Below are 19,133 nucleotides of genomic sequence, written 5' to 3' on the forward strand. Positions count from 1 at the left end.
ACTGACTGTCTTTTAACTCTCATCTTTCGCTGATGTTTATTTGATTTCATTTTGGGCCCCTAATACAGTGCTATTATTTGCCCTTCAAAATCTTATATTCGAAAACCCACTGGATATCATTAAAACTTGATCACTTTGTATATTTCAGAAATATTAAAAGCATTTTTAAAATAAATAAATAAGACGTAGAATGTGAGTTTTGAATGCATTTTAATGAGTTTAAAATATCAGAAAATTAAAAAGTGCATCTAAAACAACAATCTTACGCAATTATTTGTAAGTAATAATCAGTACCAGTATGCAATTCACTTTCTGTTAAATTACTTATTAATAAATACCATTAATACGTAACACCACAATTAATCCAGTGCATTTATGATTCGGGTTGGAAATCGAAATTCAATTCCAATTCCAGAATTAGGTCAGGAATTGGATACTTGTTGTAAAATGAAAAATTCTATTCCATCTATCAATTCCTGTGTGTGCATTTTTTTTTTTTTTTTTTTAGGTGGTGAAAAGAGGCTGTTGAGATGTATTTGTCTTTGAATCATTCAAGATATTTATTCAAAAACACTGATTTAATCCAGTAATGAAAGGAGTTTATCTTGAATGAGTCATTGAATCATTCTATTCATAAATTCCATGAGATTTTGTTTAGTTCCCTAATGTTTTTTTCTTCAGAATTGTGAGAAAACCACAACATCCACAAAAAAAAAAAAAAAAAAAGTATCAATTTATCCAGAATCGTGCAGCACTAATTTGCACACAAACAGCTATTAATCGAGCCCAGTTTTTATATAGCCGGCTGATTTTTGTTCATGGTATTCAGCAGCAATTAGAAGTTTTACAAAGAGACAGAATAAATATGTTTGATATCTAAATGCTTGAATCTTTTTTTTTTTTACCACATTGGAATCGAAACTGGGAATTAATAAGAATCACAGTCGATAAGCAGAATTGATCAAATTCAAACGATTCCCAACCCTATTCATGATCATTATTTTAGGAGTTAAAATAATTTTAGCAGTTAAACTTTCTGAATAATTATGCCTCATACATACATAGTAACACCATACTATGCTACATTTTTCAATACAAATCCACTTAAAAATCAGAAGATGACACTTATGCAGAGCACAGTAATATATGAAGTCAATATTAATTTAAAACATCTGTGCTCACAGTCATTGCAAATAAAAGTAAATAAGTGATCCTTTCACCTAAAAGAGCATAATTCAAATCTCTACCTTTAAGGCATAATTATCTATTTCTCAATTTCAAGTGCAGCTAAAACTATTTCTAATAGCTTTAAAAAAAATAACCTGAGCATTTCACACAATTCAAGTAATTCTACACCGAGATGTTCAAGATGATGCTGCCTTTTCAAAGCTCATGAAAACAGCATATTCACTCACCTGATGAAATCTATGTAGTGTATAGTAGTGATTAGCAGTTTCTTCATTATATTAATATTTATAATAACGGTCCTGCTTATAAAGCTTGAGTCTATTTGCAAATGAAGTCATCTGTCTACAAACACAGTCCTGCAAGTTTGTAATTCATTTCTAATCTCTGGATTGCTATATTAGGTGGAATGTGGGGACATTCTCACCATCCTATAACTGATGAAGCCACTGTCAAAATGCTTTCAACTAATAAAAATAAGTTTAAAGGGATAGTTTACCCAAAAACGAAAACTCCCTCATGTGACCCTGGACGACAAAACCAGTCTTAAATGTAAATTTTTCGAAATTGAGATGTTAACACCATGAAAGCTGAATAAATAAACTTTCCATTGATGTATGGTTTGTTATGATCGGACAATATTTGACCGAGATACAACTATTTGAAAATCTGGAATCTGAGGGAGCAAACAAATCTAAATATTGAGAAAATCGCCTTTAAAGTTGTCCAAATGAAGTTCTTAGCAAATGCATATTACTAATCAAAAATGAAGTTTTGATATGTTTACGGTAAGAAATTTACAAAATATCTTCATGGAACATGATCTTTACTTAATATCCTAATGATTTTTGGCATAAAAGAAAAATCCATAATTTTGACCCATACAATGTATTTTTGGCTATTGCTACAAATATACCCCAGCGATTTAAGACTGGTTTTATGGTCCAGGTCACATATAGTTCCAAACCCATAAGACCTTCGTTCATCTTCGGAACACAAATTAAGATGTCACATGATGTCACATGATGTCACATGGACTATTTTAACGATGTCCTTGCTACGTTTCTGTGCGTTGATCGTGTACACTTGCTGTCTATGGGAGGGTCAGAGAGCTCTCGGAACTCATCAAAAATATCTTAATTTGTGTTCCGAAGATGAACGAAGGTTTTACAAATTTGCAACGACATGAGGGTGAGTAATTAATGACAGAATTTTCATTTTTGGGTGAACTATCCCTTTAACAAACATCTCTACCTGGAGTACTTCTATAACCCAGATTAATAAAAACATTCACAGACTAACAGACTATTTTTATCCTGTGTTTCTAGACTGAAGAAAAGAAGTGCTGGAGGAAAATCCCTGGGTGATGTTTCTGGAACTGTTTGGCCAGTCGTCTCTTCTGTTTGACGGACAGGCCGTCACTGTGAGCGATATGGTGCATTAACTGCTTCAAGCTATCAAGAGTGGCTTTATCTTTGTTATCCTCATACTGCTGGAGCGACACCTGCTGGCAGAATGTGAAGACTGCAAAGGCAATAGCGGAAATGTTAAATAAAATCAATGCTGAGATCAGTTTTATAGTGAGATTGGAAGTGAACTTACGTGCTACATTATCTAGATCCCTCCCTTGCTGCAAAGTTTGTAGTGTCTTCCTCACAGCCTCAATCAATGATAATGGCGTCTAGGTATAGGAAAGATAAATGATTAAACGTTCTGTGATTTGCACGGAATTTTAAGAGACAATGTATAAGTAAAAAGGTCATACCTTAAAGAGTTGTGTGTGATTATCCATGAGGAACAGCAGCAGTTGCTCACACTGGACACGAGTCATTTCTTTACTCGGGATCACAGCCTTCACAAACGTCTTGCTAACCAAAGCCCGGTTCTCAATCTGTTTTAACAAAAATGTAAAGAGCCAGTTCATTTACATCATTCATTTACACATATTTTATATAATATACATTACATAATTAATTCAATACAATACTTTTGATTTTAACCAAAAAAGATCATCCATACATATACACACACATTATATATATATATATATAAAAAATATATTTTTTATTTTTTTTAATCAAAAGGGTAATAATATCCATTTTTTAAAAGAAAAAAAAATGTGTTTGTTTATACACAGAACTCTCGTTCACCTGCTTGTGCAGTCTGAAAGCTTCATTATCTGCAGCGGCTGCCATAAAACCCAACAGTCTGCGTAACTCATCTCTGCTTGTGGACTCCAGCAGCTGCAGACAGAGCTGAGCTGCTCTCAGGGCATCCTCACCTCTCCCACAATCTAATGAAGGCCACACATATAAGATTGTTCTAAAGAAACAATGTCCAAAAAACCCGCTGTGCTGTACATTTACCCAAAAGATGTAGGATTCCAGTCTGGATGTCAGTGTAGCGTCCTGACAGCAGTGGAGGTCTCTCTGGGCTGTTGTAATACTTGGCGATAGTGTCGAACAGCAGTCTCTTATGCTTCTCCTTCCCAGATGCTGCATTCTGCTGAATCAGCTGTTCACTGGCAACCACGATTAACTGATCTGGGAACAGATCGAGACAATCCACCGCTGCCGTCAGCCAAGAGTCCAACCTTGAAAGAGAGAAATGACACAGAGGTGAAGTCAAATAGAGACTATGAATCTAAATGTGGTGGTATTTATTGAGTGCTGTGAACTGACTCAGGCAGGTTGAGACTTTCTGACACTTCACGATCTACACAGGTGTTGGAGATGACCAGGTCACCGTGGTGGCGTAGAGACGAGCGCAGGGGCTCTGGTTTGGCAGGTGAGGTCAGAATACAGTCTAGCATAGAGATCTCAACCACCTGTAACAACTGAAGTAACGCCTGCTGCCTCCAAACGTCCCGTACCACTGAGACAAAAACAAGAAGAGATGAAATAGTAAAGACTGTTCACAAAAGCATGGTCTTGCATCCTTCTTTACTGTTGTCTAATCGTTTGTCAATGGCTAAAACTCGGAACAAAATGGAACAAAAATGCAAAAAATCTTTTTAAGTGTTATATTTTGATTGTTTTTTTATTATTATTATTATTATTATTTCTTTTAATTAAAAACATTTATAAGCTTTAAAAAATATCACAAAACTTCTGCAGTTCCCTTACAAACAATAAACACAATACAATAATAAAAACAGACAGACTACTTCAAAAGACCCCTAGAAACCACATTAGTTAATGTCATTAATGTCACCACATAAGACCACCTCAACACAACTTAACCCTTTGGTGCTCTTGACCGAAAGATTTTCTGTTTTGAATTTTTAAAAATCACAGCTTCATCTGAATGGTATGAAACTTGATGACTTTTATGGCATTTGGAATGTGAACACACAAAAAAATTGAGGGCTTGATTCGAGCAGGCTAAGTGGTCTTAAAAAAAAAAATAGTCACACTTGTGGTCTTCGGTCAAAAATGACCGACCATAGGAAATGAGTGGGAAATTGACAAAAACACAAAAAATCTGCTGATTTTTGTGTGTACAATCTACAAATCTGCCACAACGCATAAAAAAAGTACACCGCAATGATGGGGTGAAACTCTAAAACATCTTATCAGGAGTGCAAAACCAACACATCCACACACACACATTTATACCTATGAACTGGTGTGACTGTAACACAGCAAATATATAAAATAAATGCAATAATTCAACTACAATGCAGTAAAAAAGTGGACAGCAAGGAAGGGGTTACACTCTGAAACATCAAGAGTGCACACACACACATACACAAATATACACATTCAAATGAATTGGTATGGTCATAACCAATAGCCATAACAACTCAGAAAACTGAAATAAGAGGTTGAAATCAGATCAGACCCAGAAGAATTAAGCTCTGATAAAACATTCCTGTTCATTTTGTTATTTTTATAGAATTGTAATATTTTGTGTAACAAAATGCTTTCTCTGTGTTCAGGTTTGACTGTAGTAATAATAATTCAAAAACTGACACTTTAAATCAACATTTCAAACCAAAACAAAATCTAAACCTTTACAAAAATTTGTCTTTGAAAATGTCTAAATATATATCCAATCCCACAATTTAATAAAAATAAGTATTTATGTCTAAAACAACTAATAATTAATAGGCTTTTTTATATAGAGCTATATGGGAATCTAGGGGCTAAACCATGGAATTGCAGATGTTTTTCTTATTTTACTCCCACCAGATGACACTAATCTGGCTTCAAAAATAGGATTTTAAAGGCATTGGCTCTATTTTAACATGAAATACAGCCATAATTGAAAAGTAATAGAAAATATTTGACAATTTTTTTTTTATTATTATTTTCAATGGCAAATTATATTATTATTATTATTGGTATTGTTATTATTATATATTATTGCATAAATATTAATTAGTACCATGAAATTCTCTCAAAATACAAAAGAAAAAATATTATTAAACAAAAATGTTATATTGATTTTACCGGGGAGGAAAAAAGTTAAATCTTAGGTGTCCGGTCACTTTTGACCGTGAAGATCACAAGTGTGACTCCCAAATAAGGAGCACCAGAGAAACAAACCACTTTAGACCCATTTAGATCTCATCAGAGACCAAATCAGACTCCATTAGACCACAATAGACTACATCAGAATCCCAAGAAACCACATCAGACCCTTTTAGAACATTACACTACATCAGACCTTCAAGAAACCACTCCGGACTCAATTTAAACCCATTTCAACCAATAGATCTCATCAGAGACTAAATCAGACTCTATTACACCACAATAGACTGCCTCAGAACCCCTAAAAACTACATCAGACCCCTTCAAAATGCAAACACATAAGACTCCATTCAAACTCAAATTTAGACGTCATCAGAGAGCAAATCAGACTCCATTAGACCACAATAGACTACATCAGAACCCAAGAAACCACATCAAACCCACATCAGCCTCATTGAGCCTTCAAAAAAAAAAAAAAAACTTCAGACTCAATTTAAACCTCTTCAGACCCATTTAGATCTCATTACAAACATTATACTTTATTAGACCACGATAGACTACATCAGAACCCCAGGAAACCACATTAGACCCCTTTAGAACATTACACTACATCAGAGCTTAAAGAAACCACTCCAGACTCAATTTAAACCCATTTCACCCAATAGATCTCATCAGAGACCAAATCACTCTATTAGACCGCAATATTCTACCTCAGAACCGCTTCAAAATCCATTACAAACACATCGGACTCCATTTAAACCTCTTTAGACCCATTTAGATGTCATTAGCGACCAAATCAGACCCCAATAGACCACATAAGTCCCCTTCACAACTCATTACACCACATCAAACTAAATCTATACCTCATCAGACCCATTAAGACGTCAGAGACCAAATCAGACTCTATTAAACCGCAAGAGACTACATCAGAACAAAGCCAGCTATTGTGTTGTCCTGTGATGTAACATTAAAAAAGAAATTATGCTTGATAAAAATGTAAATTATATGTAGTTTCACCTTTTTTTGACAGGAAGCTGTTGGAAATTGCAGCACGATTTAAATCAGAGGGCACAGATGGGTGGAGGTTTATATTCTTCAGTAGTCTCTCCACTCTTCTATCTGATGATCCAAGAAACAGAGGGTTGGAGATGGTCTGCATTTCTCCAAACCTACAAAGATACAACATACAACCTTAAGTTCTGCAAAATAAACTTTCAGATGTGACAGTGATACTAATGTAATTACCTCGAAGTGGTTTTCCTCTTTCCAGTTTGTTTGTCTGGAGTCTGGTTCCCACTGCCACTGTATGTATTTTTGGTTGATCCGTCCAGGAAGCGGTAGAGGCTGCAGCTGGAGTCCTCAAAGGTCATTTCTTTTTCTCGTCTGAAGAGCTTTATCCCGATTGGTTCGAATACTCTAGACTCCATTAAGGCCTGGCACAGCCTGGCGGCTTTGAGACGGGACACTTCGCTGGAGCAGAAGTAGATGTTCTGCATGAGGAGGCTCAGAACCACATCTACCGCATCAGAGCCGGTGAAGCAGTCGTGATGGACGCGCAGGTGCTGTCTGCGGGGTCGGAGCTCCACCTGCATCCGCAGAGCCTCTATGATGTTCTGCCACAGCTGAGTGGCCCTGAAGGGCCCAGAGAAACCTGAGAGGCATCAGGACAAAATGAGAAAGTCATCAAACACAAACAAAAAGTACCAAAACACCACGGTACCATCATCCGATACATCGCTTTACCTTTTAAATACCTTCATACTACATGAAATCACTTCTCAGGCTTCCAAATTATAAACACTGATGCAACTTTGCTGAATTTTTTTTTACGTGCCTTATCTTTATTCTTTTTTACTAAGTAAAAGACCTTTTAGATTTTCTTTTGTATTTTGCATTTTTACAAGGTTAATCAGGATTCAGAAATATTCAATTTAAACAAAAATATTATAAACCAGTCAGTGCCAGAGTACAGTGCAACACTAAAGATTAGATATATAAAATAATATACAAAAGGGAAAGAGTGCCATGCACATTATACAACACTATCATATCTGCTAATAGCTCCTACATTTTTACACTTTTACATTTATATAAAATTAAAAAAAAAACGTAAACCCTGAAGTAAAACCTAAAGTTACTCACATTTTATGGATGGAAAATTTTCCCATTAACATTAATAATCTTTTTATACTTTAAAAAAAAAACTTTATTATTAATGCAAATGTATCCAATATTCTTCAAGCTTTATGCTAATTCAAGTCTCCAAACACAGAAGAACATAAAAACCGAGTTGGAATGCAGACAGGGTTATAAAGTATATTCCTAATGTAGATATTTCAGACTACACTGTATTTTGCAAAATATTTGTATTACCAGTAAATATTTAACTCGTAATGTCACCACAGGAGCTATTTCACCATAAGCACAAAAGGGGCTCGGCTCATTTACATTAAAGGAAATCAGTTTAAAACTTGTAATTTAATCCGATATATTGAAGGACCACACACACAAATAAAACATAATAAACACAACGAAAAACATAGTAAAACTGTTTAACTAGTTAACTTTCCTCAACTGAATATTCCGATAAGTATCTTGACTCATTTGGTGTGACTAGCTCGTTATTAAACTAGTGGAAGCATATATATATATATATATATAAACACCCGCGGATCATATAAATCGTGTGTTTGTACCTGACAGTTGTTTATTCTCTGTAAAACAGCTTTGACTGTTCAGTCTTCTGAACCGCGGAGTCAAATCCACCGCCATCGCGGCACCGGAAACAGCGTCACACGCTCAGCCTGTGACGCACATGATTTGGTGCGATGGCTCCCGCGCAGATCTAATGCTGTCTTCACGTGCTGTCGCACTCGGAAATGTCCTATTTCCCACTGATGAAGTCGTGATTACGAGCTTGTCGTATTCAAGTGCTTTAATGTCGGAAAGAATCAAATGTAGCATCCCATTGGTTGACAATCATATAAACATACATGCAGTTCGCTGACAATTCTGGAATTTCGGTCAAATACACGCTTATTTCACTGCTTATAAAACACACAATAAGCGTCGCATGATCGTTCATATATAGCCTATAAATACACTACTTTAACAAGACAAAGGGATGTAGTTGTTTTGAGAACAGCATTGACAGCAGCAATAGTTGTTCCCTCCACCAAGTTTAAAGTTTATGACCCGCCCAACTCGGAAACTCGGGTATCAACATTATTTCCCAGGAGTAAAGACATGAGAGAAACTCATATTTACGATAATTCCGATGGCACTTGAAGCCACAGCATAATTTACGAAGAAAATAATATGATAATAACGCCGAAGTCTAAGAATACGAACGAACAGTAGATTACAATCGTATTTAATTTAATATTAATATTATTACATTTAAATGTAAATAAATTAATAATTCACATGCTAACTTCATTTGACTTATTTGTAGCGATAACCAACAATACATATGGGTTAAAATGATCGATTTTTCTTGTATGCCAAAAATCATTCTGATATTAAATAAAGATCATGTTCCATTTAGATATTTGGTAAATTTCCAACCGTAAATATATCAAAACTTGATTAGTAATATGCATTGCTAAGAACTTTGTTTAGACAACTTTAAATGCGATTTTCTCAATATTTTGATTTTTTTTTTTTTTTTTTTTGCATCTTCAGATTCCAGAATTTCAAATAGTTGTATCTCGGCCAAATATTGTCCGATCCTAACAAACCATACATCAATGGAAAGCTTATTTATTTATCTCTATTTTAAAAAAATGTGGTCCAGGGTCACATGCATTCATAATCTGCTCTTTTATATTGACATATGCGGAATAGAACGAAGCTCATTTTACAAAAAAGTACTTATGTGTATCATTTTAATTTTTTCCGCCCTATACGTGGTAATTTATTAATTTTAATGCACGCTCGTTTTCACACAAGGACCGAGTGAGAGATGGACACGCAAACATTAGTCACCACATAGGCACCGTTTAAACTGGTTGACAGCAGTCACGTGTTTCGCTACCGAGCGTCTCTTATCAAATCTTGAGATTAATTTTAAGATATTAAAGTGACTCTTTTGTTTTGAGCTGTCCGGACTCAGTGGCACCTCGCGTGTCCTCGGGCGTGACGTCACGGAGGGACACTCCACGCGACAAGTGCAGACAAGATGGCGCTCGCGCTTGTGCCACAGAAGTAACCAGTGCTTGACGAAAAATCAGGTTAGTAAAATATCACCGATCTCAAACAGCTCCGACCATATCGCGTTCACACTAGCGGCGGAAATAAAACACAATCAGTGTATTTCAATCGCCCAGCACCTCAGCCTCACTTCACTGCTGTGTGATTTTAGCATTAGCGCACTAGCATCCCGTGTGCTGGTTAACTTTCCTCTATAACTGGCTGATTAGAGACACTAAACTAGCTGAGCTGCTCTGAGCTCAGCCGCTAACCTGGTTAGCTCTTTGAAACTAGGCAGATGAAGGAGGTGGTTAGCGCCTAGCAGCATTCGCCATTCGCGCGCCTAAACACCTTCAAAGTCAAACTGATAGTTTTAACTAGTTAAATGAGACCTGAATGGTTGTCCGTCCTCGTTTAATTACAATCCCAGACCAAAATTCGAGTAACGTTAAACCCACAGCGATAAAGACAAGCACTGGCTGTGCGATAATAACTTTTTACAAAGCCACTTACAAAAGCAATGTGCTATTATACGCGTGCTTAACCTTCTAAACAAGACTAATGTCAACAAAGGTGTATTTCTAGGTTGGCTACTAGTTTGTTTTTATTAAACACACGTGGGGCCCAGAGAAAGCGGGGTGTTATTTTGGTAGTGACACAGATAATCAGGCGTCCGTGAAGCCAAATAAGGGACATGTATTTGCTTAAGCCGGGTTGTTTACATGCTAAGCTAAATACTCACCGATGTTTACAGGCTTGACATTGATGCCTTAGTTTAGATTACAGATATTCCTTAAAGCACCATGATACTGTCGAGTTATGTAGACACAGCACCATGTCTAAAACCTGGTATGTCATGTGAATACTGTGGTACATATGTTTAGAGTGACATATATATATATATATATATATATATATATATATATATATATATATATATATATATATATATATACCATGTTATTTGAGTATGGTGATAATTCAGTGTTGTGATATATATCAGAAAACTGCAGGAATTCTAGTTGGTTATTTTGTTCTGTTTGGTCTTTGATAGTACCTTTGTATTGCGTGTGTGTATATATATGTGTATATGTGTGTGTGTGCATGCATACAAAGGTACTATCAAAGGTAGTATAGTTAAGTACTACTGTGTAAATAAATATCTTGGTACACAACATATTTGTGGTAGTTATGTAAAATATGTTTTTGGGGGAGTGGGGTGTTGGACATGACATACCATGATATTCTTTAAATTACCTTGGAGTGCCTGAGTATAGCGATCACTCAGTATCATGTGTACTTCAATTTACCATGGTATATATGTTTTGGAGAAATACAGAGATTGTTAGTTTCTGTGTGATCACTCTTCGTGTGTGTGAGATGGCGGGAATAGATTCTTCCTCCTGTAGTATCGGCTCAACCGTGTTCTTGCACAATAATTTTATGATGGCTCTGTTAAACTGCTGTCTTAATATAACCTCATGTACACTCACTGTGTGTATCTCAGGGTTCATTTGATACGGGATCACTGTTTCACAAAACACCCGAAGACACACACACTGCTGTTCAAAAGATTGTGGACAGTAAGATTTTCTAATGTTCTTTGAAATAAGTCTCTTGCTCACCAAGGCTGCATTTATTTAATATAAACAGTAAAAAAAAAAAAAATAAAAAAAAAAAAAAAAAAAATATATATATATATATATATATATATATTAGTAAATACTATCACAATTTAAAAGAACTGCTTTGTACTGTAATAGATTTTAAAGTGTAGCCGATTGTTTTTTTCCTATGATGCAGTGCTGAATTTTCAGCATCATTACTCCAGTCTTCAGTGTCACATGATCCTTCAGAAATCATTCAGTGTTCTTTGATGAATAGAAAGTTCAAAAGAAAAGCAATTAGAAATTTCTTTAACAATGTACAAATCTTTACTGTCACTTTAAAAAGAAAAAAGTCTTACTGAACCCCAACATTTTTTGAACGATTCTGTACTTGTTGTCTGAAATATTTATGACTAGAAATAATGTCATGAATGAAGGATAGGCCTACTTTACAAAAAAAAGCACACATCTATTTTCATCTGATTAATTTTTAGTTTTCTGCAGATTAACCATCATGCCTTGGGTGGAGCTGGTTTCACTGCTGGCAGCCGTCACCATGGTGATGTGAAGAGGGCAGTGACTAACTGTGATGGACAGGTGTAAGCACGTGGGTCGCTTAAGGCTCGCGCGGGACCACTCGATCCTGAACCCGCAGAAATGGCACTGTGTGGACTGCAACACCACCGAGTCGGTGTGGGCATGTCTCAGCTGTTCGCATGTAGCGTGTGGACGCTACATAGAAGAACATGCGCTTCAGCACTTTAAGGTATGATTAAATGATGACTTGCGTACAAGCAATTGATATATTGTTTAAAGTCATTTAATACATACAATTTATGCATGAGATTCACCAAATGCTGAGAAAAAGGTAATTTAAAAAATTATATTAAAATGCTTGCTCCTGTCTCAGCTTAATATGCAGCATCAACTAGTAAAGAAATTCGTTAAGTAATTCTTCATTTGATTTTGAAATTACACACTTCACCTTTAGATATAAAGACACATCTCTTGTACACTTGACCCTCTAACACTGGAACTCCCTGTTCTATCTACTTGTTTTCTTTTTAATTATGAAAAAAAATAACAATAATAACTTGGCCCTCTAACACTAGCTCTGTCTATTCTATCTTATTTCTATCTGCTTTTTATTATTTTTATTTATTGTAAAATAAAAACTCACTGTGTGCTGCATTAGACTAAAGGTCATTGCACGTTGAAATTTTCGTATGCGTTTTTTCGTATTCATAGTCCTAAAAATTCGTCACGCACAGACCTTGCACACTGAGTATTAATTAATCCGTTGCGAAAAAATTCACAAAACAGTAGCCTACTAAATGGAGTCTTCAAGCATTGAGGATGATTTTGTTGTCCTCTTGCTTCTTAAAAGAAAAAGAGAGGAAATATTGGGTCCATCCAATCCTAAAATATAGAGAGGACGGAGAGTTCCCTCCTTATTAAGGAGCAGCGGGATTATCACAGCCGATTCAAAGTTTACTTCAGGGTGTCAGTGGCTCAGTTTGATGCTTTGCTAGCGATACTAGAGCCACATATTAAAAAGAAGACCCTATTCAAATTTTTTATGACGGACGAAAATTTCGGAGGCAGTGTGTAAACGTGATTGACATAACGTGAGGTCGTATTTGTTTTTCGGTGTGCAGTGACCTGAACTGGGACCTGTCACAACACTCATATATTGTTGCTCTTTTGTTGTTTTGATTGCTTCTATTGACCTGATTTGTAAGTCGCTTTGGATAACAGCATCTGCTAAATTATTAAATGTAGATATAAACGTGTTAATGTCTATAAAAAATGGTTAACCTATTGTTAGATTATGTCTGATTTTATAAGACTGTTTCTTTGATGTTATATTCATATTGAAGTTTATTTGTCTATAGGAGCAGCACCACCCTTTGGCCCTGGAGGTGAATGAATTGTATGTATACTGCTACTTATGCGATGACTACGTGCTGAATGATAATGCGACGGGTGACTTGAAGCTGCTGCGTAGCACGCTAAGTGCCATTAAGAGCCAATGCTATGAAGTCACCACGCGCAGTGGCCGCACCTTGCGCTCATCCTCGGCCGCAGGAGACCAGCTGTCAACCAGCACGCAGGAGCTGCAGTTGCGTGACGAAGACCGCATGTTCACGGCGCTGTGGCACCGCCGTCGTGCCCTGATTGGCCGCGTGTTCCGCTTGTGGTTTGCACAAACGGAACGGGGGAAAAGGCGATTGGAGGAGGAGCGGCAACAGGAGGAAGAGGAGGAGAGGAAGCGGGAGGCACGGGAAAGAAGGCGGCAACTCAAACGGCAGCTCAAGGAGGAGCTGGAAAGCGCACCTCCGAGGAAGAGCCATCGCATTCGTCGGCAGAGCCTAAAGGCAGCTTCTACGGATGCCACAGTAGTGTCAACCAAAAGCATCAAATCTGTGAGGCGTAGGTCTGCTCCTGCTCGCGTCTCCACCCCTACTCCACGAACTCCTAGAGAGAGAACGCCTCAGCAGAGGCCCCGTCCACAACCCAAGGCCAAACGGCCTCGGGCCCCACCTCCTAAAACAGGTGATTCGCCTATCAAACGGCGACCCACCGTAACTCCAGGAGTGACGGGTTTGCGCAACCTTGGCAATACTTGCTACATGAACTCGATATTGCAGGTTCTGAGTCACTTGCATGTATTCCGGGAGTGCTTTTTGAGGCTGGATCTGAACCAAGCACTGGAGCTACTAGCCTCTGCGGTCAGCCGCAAGTTAGGACTCTCTACTCAGCGCGTGCCCCAGCAAAAATGCTCCAACCTAGGGTCAGGGCTCAGCGGAGGGGCCTCCCGTTCACGCAACATGGAGCTCATACAACCGAAGGAGCCCAGCTCCAAACACATCTCACTTTGTCACGAGTTACACACACTGTTTCAGGTGATGTGGTCAGGCAAGTGGGCTCTGGTGTCTCCGTTTGCAATGTTGCACTCCGTGTGGCAGCTGATCCCGGCGTTCCGGGGTTATGCACAGCAGGACGCGCAGGAATTTCTTTGCGAACTCTTAGATAAAGTACAGCATGAGCTGGAACGGACCAGAACGCTGACACCTGCCACTGTTCCGGCCAATCAGAGACGGCTTATCAAACAGGTGCTCAGTGTGGTCAACACCATCTTTCATGGCCAGCTCCTCAGTCAGGTAGAGTTTGCACGCACACACAATGACGTAAGCTGATTAACATGTAAACATTAAGCCTGCAACAAACTCTACGAAAAGTACACAGACATGGCCAATGGATTGCAAGTGTGCAGTCTTGATGTTCATACTTTTCATATGCTCTTGCATTGCTGTGGTAACAAACCTCCGTACTCAAGGGAGCGATAGAGTTGCATTCAATTGTCAGCGTTACCTTCAATCTGTTGTTCTCGCTTGTCTGTAGTTCACCTGAAAGGCCCTGTCCCAAATGGTATACTTGTGAAGTCCACAAGACTGTAGGTCAGGGTGTCCACTTTTGCTCCTGAAGGGCCAAAGTTCTGCAAAATTCAGCTCCAATGTGTTCCAATACACCTGCCTGAAAGTTCAGGTTAGGGTGTTTTATTTGTGGTTGGAGCTAAACTCTACAGGACAGTGGCCCTCCACTGCTCACCCTTACTGTAGGCCAGGGGTGTCAAACTCAATTCCTGGATGGCCACAGCCCTGCAGAGTTTAGCTCCAACCCTAATTAAGCACACCTGATCCAGCTAAACGCATCCTTCATCCTTATTTGAAAAATACATGGTTTGTGTGTTGGAGCAGAGTTGGAATTAAACTCTGCAGGGCTGCGGCCCTCCAGGAACTGAGTAGGCATGTGCCGGTATTCGTTAATGCGATATATCACGATAATGAACACGCACTATATTGTTATCGTGGGTACTTCAAAATACAGAGAATTATTTATCAAAGCTCCAAAGCGCCATTCAGATCTGTGTGTTCACTATGGTGTTCAACACACCGCAAAATACTTAAATATTTAGATTTAATATGCCGTTTATTTTCAATTTAATCTGGACTAACATGCCCTAGATATTGTTTGAAAGTGTTTTGATCCTTTATTGTTCGGTCACACTTTACATTACATTAGGGCTTCATTAGTTAACTTTAGTTAATTAATTACAAACAAACTGCCAATGAAAAATTCTTCTAAACATTCATTAATCTCAGGTAATATTTAATAACACGTTGTTAAAATCAAAAGTTGCAACTGTGTTATTTACTGAGCTAACGTGAACCTAAGAGTTGTGTTTTTTTAAAGTTTAATAACTTCTGTAGCAAATGTAGCTAATGCTCATTGTTAATGTTAATGCATTAACTAAGGTTAACTAATGAGATCTTGTTGTAAAGTGATACCTGTTGGTCTTTATAATTCTTTAATCTGTGTAAAATATTTTGATGAATGTTCAGTTATTTTTGTTATAAGATAAAAGTTATCAACTAAATTTTTGCAACTAAATTTCAATATCGTGATAATACCGTATACCACGATAAAAGCATTAGCAATTAATCGCAACATGAAAATTTGATACCGGCATATCCCTAGAACTGAGTTTGACACCCCTGTCCCATTTGACATTTCTAGTTTTCAGAAGGGTGCTCAGAAGTGCCTCTCTTTGAAGCTGCTATAGGCCATTGATGTGCACTTTTGTAGAGCCCATGTTAGTACATGCTTGGCAAAAGTGCACATGGATGACAACAACCCAAAAAGCCTATGTGAAATTACAAAGGAAGGCAAGGGATTAGGGTGGTATTTGGGACGGGGCCAAAAAAACTGATAGCAGAACACAATGCATTCTCAGGGTTGCCACAAGGGGTGCTGTGGTGGGTACTACAGTGCCTTTGTGCCAACATTGAGAAAGCCACATGTGCTCGCATTATGACAAATTTCAGATGCTTCAGTTTGATTTAATTTGCATTCACATACTGAGTGTTAGAGTGTCCTTAATTACTTTTTGGCATGCTACAATTTTGCTAAAGGTATTTTTCTCTTTCTTCTGTTAGGTGAGGTGTTTAGCATGCGATCATCGCTCAAACACAATAGAGCCCTTCTGGGATCTTTCTTTGGAATTCCCGGAACGTTACCACAGCAACAGTAAGGATGCTGCACAGGTTCCGTGTGGGTTAACAGAGATACTGGCCAAGTTTACAGAAACCGAGGGTTTGGAGGGAGCAATTTACGCTTGCGACCACTGCAACAGTGAGTTTAAAACACTTAACATGCAATGCCACTTTAAGGAAACCTTTGGGATAGTAAATAGCTTGCAATTTGAAGGGGATATCTTGGCACTCAAAGATGAAGTGTTATTTCTGCACCAGTAAAGGGGATTGTTACACGGTTACCACCCAGTTCCCGTCTTTTGATTGGCCAGTCAAACAGATAACGCCTAAACTCACATCAATGGCCAAGCCTGAAGTTGTTGTTGAGCTGCTCAAACAAAGAGAGCAATATTTTGAAAGCGTCACGGTGTTTACACTCTTCAGGATATCAACACTTTAATGGCTAACTTATAGTCGTCTAAACATTAAACTGGGTTAAAAGAAAGTACTACCGTATCAGAAAAACACACCTTACTTTTAAGCTTCACCTCAAAGGTTTAAAGCTCCTCCCGAGGAGTTAATCCTTTTCATCAAAGATGCTTTAATGCAGTTTTTGTTTTGCTGTCTTTTTAAGGCAAACGACGGCGATTCTGTTCAAAACAGGTGGTCTTGACTGAAGCTCAAAAACAGCTGATGGTTCACAAACTGCCTCATGTTCTCAGGCTGCACCTCAAACGCTTCAGGTACACGTTTACATAAACATGAACTACTTTCCCAGCTTTGAGCTTGCTGTTATCAGTCAGATGTTAATGCGTACGTGTGTTTGTTTAGGTGGTCTGGGCGAAACCACAGGGAGAAGATTGGCGTTCATGTTCAGTTTGAGCAGGAGCTGAACATGGAACCCTACTGCTGCAAAGACTCCAGTAACTTGCCCCACCCTCAACACTTCCTCTACCAACTCTCTGCTGTCGTCATGCATCATGGGAAGGGATTTGGCTCTGGCCACTACACTGCTTTTTGTTATAATACAGAAGGAGGTAAAACGTTATTCTTTTCATCTGCCACTTCCTAGTCTGTCAATCTGTTTTGAATGCAGTAGATGCGTTATTAGAAAAAAGGTACTTTTGTAGGATTTGTGCAAGGATACCAAAATAGGGCATGAGTATCGTAACTATCGTAAACCAACTTATCCTTTTTCTTTTTAGGGTTTTGGGTGCACTGTAACGACTCCAAACTGAGTGTGTGTGCCGTGGACGAAGTGTGTAAGGCCCAGGCCTACATTCTCTTCTACACACAGAGAAACTCTCAGGACAAAAGCAAAGCCAGTGACCTCTGACCCCTTCTGAGTGGACACCTCATGAACCACAGACTGTTTGTTTTGTACATTCTGTTAATATAGTTTCAAGACAGTTAGCTCCTTTTTCTAGTGTACAGCAAATGTGGAGAGTATGTTTTCGTCACGCACACTTATGCCTTACAGTTTTACAACTGACAGATTTCGGTAGGAGGCATTCTTGCAGTGATTGTAGCGTTCGTTTGTGTGTGTGAACAAAGGGAGTGAAATTGGTCCAAGTTGGCAGCATTAATGCCACTCTCATCGGTGTCTGTATTTATCCCTGATTGTTGTCCACAAACCAAAGTCGAGTTGTGAATGTGTACCAAGCAAATGTTTGTAGCGTCAGTATGAAAGGTGGTGTAAGAAACAGATGTTTTTTCTCTTCATATCACAAGTGTTTTAATATCTTCAACCATATTTTTAAAGTGCCCTGCCAAGTCAAATCAGTTTAAAGATGTTGAGTCTTTTAAACGAGACTCGATTCAGGAATTTTTCTGTCATCTTCTCAGAATGTAGTTTTATACCTGGTATTTGGGTAGAGATTTCTTTTTTCCATTTTACAGGAAAATGTAAAAGACTTTTTCACCAGCAAAAGACACGATGGATGCTGTTTTATTCTCCTCCCGTCAGTGTGTGGTGTTAAAGACTGTTCTCTGTAGTCCGTACAATTTGTTGGATGTTTGTGCGACTCACACGCACTTGCTCAAATATCTTACAGCGTTTCCACATCTTGTTTGTTGTGCAAATCCATTTTCCTCCTCCGCTTTCGAGCAGGTATAGATGTAAAACTATGCAAGTTGTTACCTCAATTCATAGAGAAATTTACCTCAATAAAAGGAGAATATTTTTGCATTTTTCTAAACAACTTGTCACCTGTTTTCTTTACTGTTTTAAAGATTGTTTTGAAACTTTGGTGAAATTAAGTTTCTCTGAAATGTGCATGTCTCTTGATATTTTATAATTCTTTTAAACTATTGAAAACAAAGATTTATTCATAAAACATGAGCAGAATGCAAATTCTTTATAAACCATTCTTTCATGTCACGTGTAAATCATTCATAAAACCTAAAACTGTGGTGTAAGTGTATAAAATGCGTAATTTGTTCACAAAACCTAAAAATATTCGTGCGCAAATTGCAGCATATAATGAGTAAAACTACTGTACAGCTGCATCGTGCCATATGTAAAATGTGTAAATGAGTACAAGGCATAAATTATGAATAAAATCATTCTTATGTAATTGTCTCATTCAATGCACAAATAGTTCACAAACCTAAAAATAGTTTAAATGGCTGCTTTGGAC

General features: G+C 37.8%; 2 protein-coding genes across 5 annotated transcripts; one reads left to right on the plus strand and one right to left on the minus strand.

Annotated features, from left to right (window-relative positions):
- Nucleotides 1-204: 204 nt before the first annotated feature.
- Nucleotides 205-8,965, minus strand: depdc4 (DEP domain containing 4). 2 transcript variants are annotated; one of them, XM_058773331.1, is made up of 9 exons: nt 8,357-8,964; nt 6,906-7,311; nt 6,678-6,829; nt 3,867-4,059; nt 3,552-3,778; nt 3,336-3,478; nt 2,951-3,076; nt 2,788-2,866; nt 205-2,709 (listed from the first exon to the last, which is right to left on the minus strand). In XM_058773331.1, exons 1-9 carry the CDS (start codon nt 8,430-8,432, stop codon nt 2,510-2,512), a joined length of 1,602 nt encoding a protein of 533 aa, XP_058629314.1. In that variant the 5' UTR covers nt 8,433-8,964; the 3' UTR covers nt 205-2,509. The 2 variants fall into 2 exon arrangements, with proteins under 2 accessions (XP_058629314.1, XP_058629316.1); XM_058773333.1 differs by having other exon boundaries at nt 2,527-2,689; nt 8,357-8,965.
- Nucleotides 8,966-9,703: 738 nt separating this feature from the next.
- Nucleotides 9,704-19,042, plus strand: usp44 (ubiquitin specific peptidase 44). Of its 3 annotated transcripts, none has more exons than XM_058772625.1 (7): nt 9,704-9,892; nt 11,953-12,224; nt 13,354-14,622; nt 16,459-16,654; nt 17,129-17,237; nt 17,326-17,531; nt 17,700-19,041. In XM_058772625.1, exons 2-7 carry the CDS (start codon nt 12,048-12,050, stop codon nt 17,828-17,830), a joined length of 2,088 nt encoding a protein of 695 aa, XP_058628608.1. In that variant the 5' UTR covers nt 9,704-9,892; nt 11,953-12,047; the 3' UTR covers nt 17,831-19,041. The 3 variants fall into 3 exon arrangements, with proteins under 3 accessions (XP_058628608.1, XP_058628607.1, XP_058628609.1); XM_058772624.1 differs by having other exon boundaries at nt 9,705-9,892; nt 11,963-12,224; XM_058772626.1 differs by lacking the exon at nt 9,704-9,892 and having other exon boundaries at nt 12,041-12,224; nt 17,700-19,042.
- Nucleotides 19,043-19,133: the final 91 nt, after the last annotated feature.

Source organism: Onychostoma macrolepis, chromosome 04 (genome assembly GCF_012432095.1).
Source record: "Onychostoma macrolepis isolate SWU-2019 chromosome 04, ASM1243209v1, whole genome shotgun sequence".
Classification (NCBI taxonomy): Eukaryota; Metazoa; Chordata; class Actinopteri; order Cypriniformes; family Cyprinidae; genus Onychostoma; species Onychostoma macrolepis.

Coding starts and splice junctions, on each gene's coding strand:
- usp44 (XM_058772625.1), top strand. CDS start 12,048: ATGGACAGGTGTAAGCACGTGGGTCGCTTAAGGCTCGCGCGGGACCAC. Junction 14,623..16,458: donor ATGGCCAGCTCCTCAGTCAG/GTAGAGTTTGCA, acceptor TTCTTCTGTTAG/GTGAGGTGTTTAGCATGCGA. Junction 16,655..17,128: donor CGCTTGCGACCACTGCAACA/GTGAGTTTAAAA, acceptor TGTCTTTTTAAG/GCAAACGACGGCGATTCTGT.
- depdc4 (XM_058773331.1), bottom strand. CDS start 8,432: ATGGCGGTGGATTTGACTCCGCGGTTCAGAAGACTGAACAGTCAAAGC. Junction 6,830..6,905: donor AAGAGGAAAACCACTTCGAG/GTAATTACATTA, acceptor GTATCTTTGTAG/GTTTGGAGAAATGCAGACCA. Junction 2,867..2,950: donor ATCACACACAACTCTTTAAG/GTATGACCTTTT, acceptor TCCTATACCTAG/ACGCCATTATCATTGATTGA.